Source organism: Oppia nitens, unplaced genomic scaffold, assembly GCF_028296485.1.
Source record: "Oppia nitens isolate AA-2021 unplaced genomic scaffold, nextdenovo-longstitch-racon4-pilon3 scaffold2_pilon_pilon_pilon, whole genome shotgun sequence".
Classification (NCBI taxonomy): Eukaryota; Metazoa; Arthropoda; class Arachnida; order Sarcoptiformes; family Oppiidae; genus Oppia; species Oppia nitens.
This window is the reverse complement of record NW_026533210.1, coordinates 8,567,590-8,581,440: the sequence shown is the minus strand read 5'-3', so window position 1 is coordinate 8,581,440 and position 13,851 is coordinate 8,567,590. Positions and strand designations below refer to the sequence as shown.

General features: G+C 24.5%; 2 protein-coding genes across 3 annotated transcripts; one reads left to right on the top strand and one right to left on the bottom strand.

Moving 5' to 3' along the window:
- On the top strand, nucleotides 1-4,428 carry LOC128954945 (uncharacterized). Of its 2 annotated transcripts, none has more exons than XM_054300562.1 (10): nucleotides 1-172; nucleotides 1,785-1,864; nucleotides 2,040-2,380; nucleotides 2,475-2,566; nucleotides 2,671-2,724; nucleotides 2,825-2,985; nucleotides 3,069-3,761; nucleotides 3,874-4,021; nucleotides 4,097-4,180; nucleotides 4,254-4,428. In XM_054300562.1, the coding sequence occupies exons 1-10, from the start codon at nucleotides 122-124 to the stop codon at nucleotides 4,425-4,427; spliced, it is 1,878 nt and encodes a 625-aa protein (XP_054156537.1). In that variant the 5' UTR covers nucleotides 1-121; the 3' UTR covers nucleotide 4,428. The 2 variants fall into 2 exon arrangements, with proteins under 2 accessions (XP_054156537.1, XP_054156538.1); XM_054300563.1 differs by lacking the exon at nucleotides 1-172 and adding an exon at nucleotides 664-715.
- A 2,093-nt stretch (nucleotides 4,429-6,521) lies between these two features.
- On the bottom strand, nucleotides 6,522-10,194 carry LOC128955341 (uncharacterized). The gene is made up of 6 exons (XM_054301006.1): nucleotides 9,859-10,194; nucleotides 9,590-9,790; nucleotides 9,326-9,517; nucleotides 8,996-9,187; nucleotides 7,722-7,826; nucleotides 6,522-6,933 (listed from the first exon to the last, which is right to left on the bottom strand). The coding sequence occupies exons 1-6, from the start codon at nucleotides 9,865-9,867 to the stop codon at nucleotides 6,766-6,768; spliced, it is 867 nt and encodes a 288-aa protein (XP_054156981.1). The 5' UTR covers nucleotides 9,868-10,194; the 3' UTR covers nucleotides 6,522-6,765.
- Nucleotides 10,195-13,851: the final 3,657 nt, after the last annotated feature.

Genomic DNA, 13,851 nt, shown 5'->3' with positions numbered 1-13,851 from the left:
TTTGTTTAAATCAATTGAAATAAAATTATATAAAAAGCGATTAATATGTTTGACAGTCCAGTATTATTAATACTATTATTAAAAGTATATAACAGACACAACTGTCGTCACCTATTATAATATGAGACATACATTGACTGCATTGAGAATTGCATTGAAAGGCACTTATAAAGTAAGTTCTCTCTCTCTCTCTCTCTCTCTCTCTCTCTCTCTCTCTCTCTCTCTCTCTCTCTCTCTCTCTCTCTCTCTCTCTCTCTCTCTCTCTCTCTCTCTCTCTCTGGGATTCGTGTTGTACGTGACGTCAGTCCCTATACTACTGTCATAACTAAAGCCATGTATTAATACATAACATGTATGTGTGCCCTAAGCCTATGGGTTTGGGGGGTATATGGTATGGGAAACACTGACAGCCAAACATCACACATACACACAAACTCTACTGTTTTTTGTTATTTTTGTGGTTTTTATATATAAATATATATAAATTTTTGGTTGCATTTCAATAATACAATGTCATCGCTGTGTAGTTGTAATGCGTATTCAATGTGTCGATAGTTTTGTTGTTATTATTATTATTTAAAAAAAAAACTACAGTATTATTGGCTATAAACCCATTTTGCAATAAAGTTATTGTTATTATTAAATATTAAATATTATTACCAGTATTTTATTTCACTATCCATTTATAAATATTAGTTACAATGTTTGTCATAAAGTAAGTGTAATATATATATATGTTTGGGTCAAAGTTTATATCATATTATTATTATTATTATTACTATTATTATTGCTATCAATGATTGTGTTGTTTGAGAGAATGTATGTCTATATAGAGTAATAGAGTCTGTAATATACTGTCTGTTTGTTTGGCAATCATTGGTTGTTTGAAAATACAAACACATATGAAAAACAATACCCAAAATGATTGCTGCAATCGATGTACTGTTTGAATGGTGTTTGCAATTATCACATGTTGTTATCACACCATATCATAGGATATATAAAAATATATTTTTTTTAATGATTAGATAGAAATCCAAAATAATTATTTAAAAAAAAAAATGTATTTCAGGTGTGTGTTTGTCCAACAGTTTATATATATATATATTTATATCTTATATAATATTATTTTGTTGTAATATTTCCAGTTTAGTTACCAATAATTAGTTTTTTACCGGTATTTTTTTGTCACAACTAGTTTGCAATGTTTTTATACAATACATACATATTATTATTATTATTAATAACTTATTTGCACTTAAATAACACCTGATTTAGTGTTTGCACTGTTTTAGTGAAAATTTAAAAAATAAATCAAATGACAGAAAAAATGTGTGATTACTTTAAATGCGAGAAATATTTTGTTAATTTATTTTTGTTTTGTTTATTTTGTTTGCAATAATAATAATAATAATTACAGTATAATAATAATATGTGATATAAGTTTTTTTTATATTGATATTACAAATATAATACATGACTTTTTTTATTAATTATGTGATAAATTGTTTTGATAACACATGTGTGATTTGGGGGGTGGGGGAGGGGGAGAAAAACAAAATATGATAATATCATAAAAAATAATTAATATAACTGTCGATAAAAATGTCATTTTCTTTAAATATCAATTGTTTGTCACAAAATTTTTTTTATCATTAGCTGTTCATTAGGTGTATTGTCGACAATACGTCTAATTTAATTGATTATTATTATTACAAGACATTATTGTCAACTAAATTGTGCAATCAATTGATATCTTGATTTTTTTCAATTTTACTTATAAGGCTTACCTATATATAAGTCAGTGGTTTTGGTCACTATTCATAATGTCATTTTCGCCATCCATTTATGGATCGCTGACCAGGTATTTGATTTTGTTTTATTTGATTGGTTTGATTTGGCCTAACATTTGGATATACCATCTCTAATAATATGATGTCTTTCTCCTATCTATCTCTCTCTCTCTCTCTCTCTCTCTCTCTCTCTCTCTCTCTCTCTCTCTCTCTCTCTCTCTCTACCTCTTCATCGACAATATATAGGAAACTGTTTAAAGTATGGAATGAAAGGGCGGAACTGCCTAACAAACAGCTGGTGCGGTCACTGCCCTATGTATTTCATGACATGGATGTCTATCCGTCGCGATCGCAGATCCATGAGATGATACACTGCGCCAACCATTGTTCACATCGGCTGAATGCCGACTACTTAACCTTTGGCGAGTTCTGTGTCTACGCCTCTGAGCTTAAGTCCTCCGCCGATTACGACGACAATAATATAAGTCATTTGCAGCCACTGTCCAAATGTGATATACCGGAGCACAGAAAAGTCACGCTTAGCCAACAAAAAGAGTCGTCAAAGTGTTTAGAGACGAAGTTTGAAGGTATGGTTTTATTTTTATTTTATAAAATATTTTAATTTGTAACTAATTTTTTATGTTTTATTTTTTTCTTCAAATATTATTATACAAATATCAGTATTTTTAGGCGGCTCTTGCAATCCGACCACTTGGAGGGTCGACACTGCCATACCTATACTGAAAAGTTTGGGCATTACTTATTATAATCCGGTAAATAGTAATTTTCAATTGTTTTTTTTTAAATACAGTATCGGTATATTACCGGTAATGGTAATTATATAATACATATAAATTTTATTAATTATTTTTGACAGCAAGTGTCCAGTTGGAGACCCGAACTCATTGAGTTGGAGTGGAATGCAAAACAGGTAGGTCTGAGTCTCAGGACATACAGATATCCCAGACATAAGATAACTAACTAACTGACTGATGAAAAATGTTTTTATTTATTTGTTGTCTAATAACCAGAACGCCGATGTATTACTGTTTGTCATCGACAACCAGACCCGCGGCATTGTAGCCATGATTGAGTCGGCATTCATATGCGGCTCTCAGCGCAACTTAATCCTAGTATTTAACGAGACTCCCGGTGCCGGCACTTTTATCGAAGGAGAGCCTATTACTGAAAGGTATTTATAGAAATTTTATATATAGTAGAAGCTATATATATAAAAAAAAAAACTAATATTTGTTTGTTTTTATGATTGAAAAGTGAATATAAAGACATAAAACAGGGTCAGTCGTATCTTCAAGATATTGTTGAACGACACGGTATTCCCATTTTTGATCAGTTACCGGTAGCCTTGGCCTGTGTTCATCGTATACTTCGCGAAGGTATTCGCCCACAAGACCTGTCTCGCGAAGACAATGCAATGCCTGTACGCAACGGACACTTACCATTGGGCGACAAATTGATTCGTCTGCGCGAAGTGTTTGACTCGCTCGACAACGACAATACCGGTGAGATTAGTCTCAGTGATCTGAGACTAGCGTTTCGTATAATAACGGGGCGCGAGCTGTCCAACAATAATCTGCGGCAAATTGCTGTCGGCAAACTTGACGACGAACCGATGGATTGCGTCGACGACGACAACAACGAATTTAAAACAGTAAACTTGGATGACTTGTGCATCAATTTCGAAGAGTTTTGTTGTATTGTCACCGAATTCAAGGCTCAGATCAACGAAAACTATAAATTTAGTCAACAATTGGCCAGAAAATTGGTTTATTTAGTCGAACCCATACAGAGATTATTTGATTGGGTGTCCAAATCATTTCGCGGCTCTATTAAGCCATCATCTAGTAGTCAACAAATACCATACGATAATCAGTATCGCGACATCTACTTAGGCGGCTCTTGCCATACCAGCACCTGGAGGGAAGACATCGCCATACCTTTACTTAAGTATGTTTTTTAAAAAATATATAATAATTGGTTATTTAATTTATTTACAACATAACCGTAGATTAATTAAACTAATTTCTAATTTTAACGATTTTGTTTGTTTGTATTATAGAAAAAATGGTTTAACTTATTTTTCATCTCAATTTAACTCATGGAGCGGACAGCGTATTATACCTATAGAAGCGGCAACTATTGAACGAAGTCGTGTCCTATTGTTTTACATAAATAACACTTCCAGAGGATTATCATCTATGATATTGGTTTGTATTTTAATTAATATAGTATTGCCGTATAGTATTTGATTATTAATAATAATTTTATTTTTAAATGATTAGGCCGGTCATTATGTGGCACTGGGATGTAATGTCGTTCTCTGTATAGAAGATTTAAAAGACGGATGTATTATTGACGGCGAAAAAGTAAATTAATTGATAGTTTTTTTTTAAACAAAATAAATGCTAACTGTACTTAAATTATTTTTTCTCCTAATAGTTGACTACTGCAGCCATAAAAGATTATAACAGAGGACGAGCTTATCTCTCGGATATGACCACTCGGGTAGGTCTTCCAGTGTTCAATGATATCAAAGAAGCGGTGGAATGTTGTGTCAAAAAATGTATTTCCAATAATAATAATAACAACACAACGAACTTCAGTTATCAATAGAGAGGCGATTAGTTTTTATTTAATTTATTTTATTGTTGTATAAAAACAAACGCACAAAATTGATATTTAAAAAAACTAAAACAACATATTTTGAAAAAAGTATTGTATTATTTTTAACTTTGATGTAACATTTTTTTATATATATAAATAATTTATATGTGTGTATATATATAAAGTATTTTTAAGTTATTGTGTATGTTTTTTGTGTTTATTATAATAATTTAATTAATTAATAATAAAACAATAATTTTATTTGTTTTTTTGTACGATATAAAAGAAAACTTTAATAATTTATTTAGTACTTGTAGTACATTATAATTATTTTTTATGTATTTTTTTGTTATCTAATAATCTAGACTTACTGGTTAGCGCAAACTTATGCACAGTATATACTGATTATATTATATAACAATTATTGCAACTTTTATTGGAAAATGATTTTAGTTTTTTTTTATATTAATATACAGTATATTTAAAAGGATATCCTTTTAGAGCACACAATACACAGTACGCTAATAGAGTTTAGTTATACAGTATATTAAATATAGTTATAAATATATATAGAGTTATTTTATCAATTAATTTTTTATGTCTGGTTATCAAAAAAATTTTTTTTTCTTATTAAAAAATTGATATACTGTATAATTTTTTGTTTTAAGATTACATATATATATATATATAAAATATATATTGCAAAAAATGTACTCATAATCACTACTACTACTACTACTACTACTACTGATATGATGAACATTAAAAGTAGTCAATTATCAGTAACTAGTAGTAGCGCTGATTCTTTAGTTAGTGACATATCATCACCGGCAGCACATGTATGCGTTGGTGGTAGTGGTGGTGATGGAGGCTTAATGAGGACATCCATATCGGATGATTGGACTAATAGACAGTTTATTGAATCGGTTACGGCTAGCATTCAAAAAATGGTTAATTTTTTAAACAAATTTGGTTTGTATTTTTGTTGTTGTTGTCAAATCTGAAAATTTATAGTTTAATTTTATACATTTTATCACAAAAAATAGATAAGTCATGTAAAAGCAAATTATCATCAATTAATCAAAAATTAATTAAATTGGAAAAAGCCGTCTCTTATTTGGAAAATTGTTATTTTAGTCTAAATGATGACAATAACGATAATAATAATAATAATAATGTTACATAACTTTAATGTATATATATATATTCTGTACATTAGATTATTATATTACTAAAATAATAATTTGAAACATTTTTTTAAAAAATAAAAATCATGTAATACCACTTGTAATTTGTAATTATTACTTATATATATATTCAGTATATTAGTGTTATATGTGATACTATAAATTTATATTATCATAATTATTTATAAATTACATAGAAATAATTTTTAGTAATATTTGTTATTACTTTAGTTTAGAAAATTGAATACAAAAATTTAGTCATTATTTAGTCATATTTAGCGATGACTCTTATTATTATTAATTAATTACTTAATTAATCCCAATAACTTGTGCTAGCTTAATTATTTTTTCATTTTGAATTGACCGCTTTAATTTAAAAATGATTGCTAAATAAATATTAATATTATAACTCTGACTTGTAATTTATTTATTTAAAAATAAATTTTTGAATAAAGTTTAATTTGCAAATTAATATCACTGTGATTGTGTGTGTGTGTGTGTGTGTGTGTGTGTGTGTGTGTGTGTTAGCAATTTTTTGTATAGCATTTTAGTTATTTTAAATATTTACTGTATATTATATATATATATATAGTTTTTTTTTCATTTAATTTCAATACTTCAATCAGTCATCAAATTAGTATTTCATAAAACACTTTTATATTTAATTTAATATTTATTAGTGTAACATTTTTTTTCTAAAAATTTTCGCTAATTAAATATTATTGAATTAATAATTGTGAAATATATGTGTGTGTATGTTTTATTATATAAAAAATTTATTAGTGAAAATTAATAGTATAGTTACAAAAAAATGATACTTAAAAAAAAGTTAACAAATTTTATTACATATAATATTATAATAGTATAATACAATAACTTTTTGAACTTAAAAAATGTGAAATAATAATAATATGAATGCAACAAAAAAAACACAGTATTTGGTATTTTGTAAATTAAGTTATAATTTTTTGTAATACAAAAAAATAATAATAATTGAAATCAAATCAAATAAAAGTGCCGGAAAAATATTATATTGTATAACACAAAAAAATATTTAATGAAAAAACATCAATAGTTTTGAACATCAAAATCAATTGAATGGCAGCATTGCATCATCGATGAACTCCGATGGTGTCACCATTGATGGATGAATGGATGGATCACTTCTGGACCCGATAATACCAGTTTCCCTGCATTGGAGTTATGATATTATGCGGTGGATTAGTACTGTGAACTGTTACCGATGGCATCGATGGTTGTCTCTGACGGTAGGGCTGGTCGTACAGAATGCGTCGATCAACACGATTGGGTCCATAGTAAGTGTTTGGCTGGTATTTAGCAAAAATTTTTATTTTAATATTTTATTATTTAGATAATAATATATTAGGGAATACTAATAATTTACTAATATTCATATTTTAAGGATTATTTTATTTAAAATATTTTTTAATAATATTTTTTAAATAATAGCTATATTTGTTAACTAATATACACCGTAACTATAAGTGTATATATTTACGGCAATTATATTTGAATCCCGTATAAACTTGAAAATATAAATTATGTTTCATTGATTATTAATAAATAAATAAATATGTTGAATAGTTTTTTTTATTAACAATTTTTAATATTTTTGAATGTAATCACTACAGGTATATAATTAATAGCAAAATTGCAATTAACTTTATTTTTATTGTTGGAAAAGATTTTTTTCAAAAAAAACATCTGTTTGTTGTTTATTCCTATTTTAAAATATATTATTTATATATATATATAGATAAATACATCTAAAAATTTATCCTTCAATTTGAAGATCTCTTTTTTTGTATTCAATTTTATTGTTTGTTTATTACTTTATCTAATTTGACTATAATTTTGTATTCAAGCGATTCAAATTTAACATTTTTATTAATAATATATTTTTTTGATGTTGAAATTATTTAAAATTATTGACGTTTTAAATTCAAGATTTATAAATTAATAATAATAATAAAATTATTATTATTATAATACATATTAAACAGTGTTTATTTAAAAAATAATTTATAATACAAAAATATATTTTTGACTAAAAATTAATAATTTTTTTTGTTTTGTTTTATTATATAAATCTTACATTCAATTCACTGTCTTGTGGTGACAGACGGTTGGGTTCACTCTTCTTATACATTGATACCTCAAATGTGGGATCACTTCCCGATGAATTGAATTTATAGTTAACCTTCAATTAGAAATAAACAAAACAAAAATAATGAAATTTTAAATAAATAGTTATTATAAAATAGGGGAAAATTAATTATTATTATTATTATGCAAATTAGGGAAATTACTATTAAGATAATTATGTTAATTAACTATGAGATTAATAATTTATTTGTTAGAAATTTTCTAGTTTTTAAAAATTATTTGCTTTAATTTATTGAATAATAAAAATATATGACTAGAAAACTTGATGACTACTTTAATCATTATAAAATATTATTTTGCTTTAAAAAAAAGTGTCTATTTAGTTAAAATAAATTTATTTATCACTTATAAGTTATAGATCATCAGTTTTTATTGGTGTAAATTTTAAACTTTTAAAAAATGCTAGTTATGATTTTTTCATATAAAATAGCAACTATACAATTTATAATGAACAAACTAAACTAACCTAGCTTATTTAATAAGTATTGACAAACTATTAAAAAGACTATAAAAACATTTTTTTGTGCAAATTTTTCAACTATTTGAATGAATTAACAATTAATAGTAATTTCCGGTACAAATGATAAATATATATATTTTTTTTTAAATTAATAATTAAAACATTCAATCATTTTATACATGTACGGTATACACATATAATTTCAAATATGTTTTCCACCAATTGATTAGAAATTATTTATTTAAAAGATTTTGTTTGTTTGTTGAATGCAAGTAATGAAATTCAATGAATCATCATTTTAATCATTTTAAATAATAATTTATATCTATAATGAAATTTTAAACTTCATGTGTGTGTCAAGTGGTGGTCTCTAATTAATTATTTGAGAGCACATTATGTCAATAGAGTTGTAAAATATGTGTCAATTGATTGATTGTTTGGGGGGTTTTGCAATTAAGATATAAGATTATTATTAAAAATGATATGAAATTTTTCCTCAATTATGTTTACCCATATTTACCAATAATAGTGAAAATATAATTATTGTAAATAAGATACAAATGTTTTAATCAGTTTCATCACACATTTATGTGATTCATAATCCTTAATAATTATAGAGATTACTATTGTATTTACTGTTATTAATTAAATATATGACAATTACAATCAATTACAGTATAATATTGAAATATACTGTATATATATATTATAATATCGATAATTAAATTAAATTAAAAACTTACGACAACTTTGGATTGTTTTTGTTGATGAAAATAAGTATATTTGCCATAAATAAGTCCACTATCGTCGAGAGCTTCTTCACGGGCAGCAGTTTTGTCGCCACTCAAGAAGTTAATCAAATACGAAGATTTGCCCACTTTTAGCGAGACGTGTCCCGAAAACTCTTCTTCACCGTCGATGGACTCGTAATTAGGCTAAAAAAGAAGGAAAAAACCCGAAAAAACAATACCTATTAGTACAGTATATCACTGATAGTATATTATAATAAATCTTAAATTTTTTATCTAAAAATTAACAAACAATTCACACAAACAACAAAAAACAATACAAACTTCAGTTGATTTTGGTGTCGTTGACGTAATATTGGATGCACTTTCTGGATCACCGGTAGATTCAGCAGCCGTAGAGTCGGCTCCAGTAGATTCAGCCGGAGTTTCGACATTAGGATTAGTGGCGACACTTTCGTTGACCACTTTGAACGATATGTCGGGTTCGTCGGCATTCAAATCAAACTTATAGTGAAGCTTAAGAATAGATAGAAATAAATTATAAATTTTATAATTATTTTTTAATGAAATAATTTTTCTGTTTTATACCTGTTTGGGTGTGTTATCATCGGTCGATACGAAAGTAAAAGTACCAAAAGTGACACCATTTTCATCGGTATACTCTTTGCGTACATTTTGGCCTTCATTGGTCTCAATATGAAAGGCCCACCGTTTGGCACCCACTTTGACACGAGTTTCGGCCGCAAATGTAGTACCGATCAAACAAATTATCGGTAATAATAATTTGGCCTGGATACATTTTTTTGAAAATAGTTATTAATAATTATTTATTTTATAATTTACTGAATTGAACTCACAATTTGCATGATTTTAAACTTATAATTATTATTATTAATTCCCAAAAGAAACCGTTATAATAAATATAAGTGCAAAAAGTTTTAATATGATTTTTAAAACACACACAAAATTTTTTGGTGTTTAAACTAATTGAAAACAAGTGTGTATTTTGACAGACAATTTGAAGTAATATTTGAACAATCAGTTTGTGTCCTCTTTTCCCAAAAACACTATCGCTTTTTCTCTGATAGACAAAAGTAATGCCTCTTTTTTGATATGTTATACTAGTTTTATCATTGTTTAGCACCAATTGATGCTCTCATCTCTACTCTGTATTTAATGGTATTTCAAATTTATTGAATACAAATGTTAAGATATATATATATATATAATATATATTCAATGCCATTGAGAACTCGGACTTTATTTTAAGCACAAGTCATGACTTAATAACACGTCTCCCACTTCTTGGGAAAAATAAGTTTAGTGTAAATTAAGTGAAACTTTTTATTATTATTATTATTTAAGAAGAAGAAGATCGCACCTGAAAAGAGAGAGTAACTATTGAATGATTGTTATCTTTTTTTGACATAACTATCCTTGAATTTTATATACCCATCCTTGAAGTTTTGCTAACCAGACATTACTCTCTCTCTCTCTCTCTCTCTCTCTCTCTCTCTCTCTCTCTCTCTCTCTCTCACTCACTCACTCACTCTAATTATTAAATCAAATGTTACATAATATATAATTTATAGTAAACTGTATTTGTTGTTATATACGGATCCCCGAATAATATTTCAATAAAAATCCAATATTGTGTATAATTATTATATAATATTTTTAGACAAAGAGAGAGAGAGAGAGAGAGAGAGAGAGAGAGAGAGAGAAGAGAGACTAATAGTAATTACAAGGAGGGGTTGGGTTGCAGTTGAACTATCAGTTTTTTCTGACAAACAATGGCCCAAATATCGGCTAACACTCAGCAAACCGGTCGGTCATAAACACAATTAATCAAAAATACTAAAATGTAGAAAGAGTTAGAAATATTTTTTTAAAATTAAATAACAATTATTAATTACTGTAATTAATTTATGATTATTCAAATAATTTGGTTATTAATTATTGAGAAATTATTATGAAAAATAAATTAAATCAAAAATTAATTGTAAATTTTATCGAAAATCTTAATCTTAAATTAGAAACTGAATATAAAAGTTATTAATAATAAAAAGCAAAATTTTAAATCTAATAATTTATTTTTAAAAATACATGTATCATAACATTGAATCAATCAATAGTTTTTTTGTTTCATTTACTAAATGTTAGTAACTATGATATCAAAACCATAAAATAATTATTTATTTATTTAATAATAATAATTTGTCTACTTTTTTGTTGTTATTGTTGTTGAGACACTCATCTGAATAATAATTAGCTTTTTATAAATTTAACTGAATATATTGATATATGATAGTAATTGATGTAACTTTATATTTGCCACTTAGCTATTTATATGTTCAATAATAATATAGTATCCAGATATCCACAAATATAAATAAAAAGTCAATAATTTATAATATATTACGTAAAGCTAATAAATAAAGCTATAAAAAAAGTTTTAAAAAGTTTTAAATAAAAACTTTGTATAAATTATTATTATTATTACTATATTGTTATTATTTTGTTTAAAAATAGTTTATGATATTTTTATTATTATGAAAATTGTGCAATTAATTTTTTATGTGATATTATTAATATTAACTTAAAATTAAATAATATTTCATAATTTATATTTTTTTAGTTTTATATTTTATGTTTAATTTATTGGTATAATATTAATTTTGTTAAAGAGATAATTATTATTTTATTTTTTAAAAACAATTTAATATTTAACTTTTAAAATTAAATATTATAATTAGGTCATTTTATGCAAGAAAATGTGCCAGTTAATATTTTTTTTAAATATTTACATAATTAAAAACAATACTATTTTAAATATTTGATTATTGCATACTGTATTTTACACACTATTTATTTACAGTATATACTATAATTTAATTACTAATTAGCAAAAATAACTAAAAGTTATAATAAAATTATTATTATTCATATTATTATACAATAAGAAAATCATTGAAAGTGAAAGTAAACAATATTATACCCTATAATTAAATTTATTAGTATTTTATTAGCATATAATGCTTTCATAATTTGCACATCAATTTGTTTTTATAGTTAATTTTAAATCACGTTTTTATGATTTATAATATAAACGATTTCATATAATTTGTTGAATTTTTTGTGGAAAGTGTTTTCAACTATCAAATTGTTAGACAAACTTAAAAATTAAATTCAATTACTTTAGTTAGTTATAATGATACTAAAAAATTAGTATCAAATTGAAATCAAATGTCTTTATTTCACTTTAAAATAAAAAGTTTTGATATTATTAATTAAAGCAAAAATTTTTGTGGGCGACAAAATAAAATAAAATTTCATATTTAGATATATTAATGATATATTTTTAATATTTCACAAAATTTATTACTTATAATTAATTATAACAACTTTAATTTATTATAAGATTACTTAATAGACCGCATTTTTAATTAACCGGTAAAGGAGGTGTGTTTATATACAGTATATACTGTAGTATATATATATAATTTAAATAATTAATTACTATAATAATGATTATATCTACAAAAAATTATAATAAATTTAAGTGCCATATAGTGACTTTGATTTAAATTAGATACTATTGTTAACATATAAATTGTTATTTGAATTGTTGTGTGCCGTAAAACGTGTCCAATTAATTAAATTTAAATAAATATAATGAATTAATTTTGTTTATGACAATGTGTTAGTGTGTGTGTAAAACTTTTTATAGTTGTTAAGTCTATTGTGTATTATATCAATGATTTTTCCAATAAAAAATCTTATTGTTGTTGATGTTTATGTTAGTGTATTAGACATTGAATTATATTTGCAACAACAAAAAATATATATTCAATACAATAGAGTAGATTCCCAATTAAAATTATTATGAATAATACTATTCAAACTATATAATTATATTTATATATTTTGGACTTTATTGTTGAAGTTGTAAAAAAATCTCAATTTAGTATCATAAATTTTTTTGTATAGATAATTATTATAATATAAAATATAATTTATTAAATTACATTAAATTATTTATGAGTTAATACTGAATAGTAAAAAATTAATTATTATGGAAACCCCTAATAATAATGATAATATAAATTTAATAAACACTACTAATAACTAAATATTGTAGATAATGTTGAAAATGATAAAATATAGAGAAAAAATAAAACTAAATATTAGTTTATGCATTATTAATAGTAAATTTATTATTTATTATATTTTTTTAATACAGTAGTAATATTAGTTTTTTTTGTTTAATTTTATTGCATATAACCAACAACAACAACAAAATAAGACAACTTTATTAAACAACAATATTAAATATACTTTTTAATGTATGAAAATTTTCCATAACATAAAAATATAAAATAAGGTATAAGTAGTTGAGATGATAGGGTCAGAGGTTATACGGTATATTAGTTTGGATACTCTGGAAACTCTGAGATTTAAAGTCTAAAACATAATAAGTAATATAAAAAAAGTAATTTAATTTGTTTTGAAGATATTAGTAATTATTATGTACTCCAAATCCATTGTCAGAGATTAGTAAAATTTAATAAAAAACGTAATTTCAATAATTAATTTTTGTTTGTTGTCCAAAACAATAAAATATTTTTTATTTATTTATTTTATAATCATTTATTTGTAGAGTAAACTACAATTTAAATAACAATTAATAAGAGTTAAAATTAAAAAAAATTATTAAATCAATTCTTTGTTTTTTATGGTATTTAAATTAGCAAATTATGTTTGTAATTAAAAGTATTACAATATAATAATAATAATAATATATAAATATATATATATATATTCATATTATATACAATGATACAATCAAT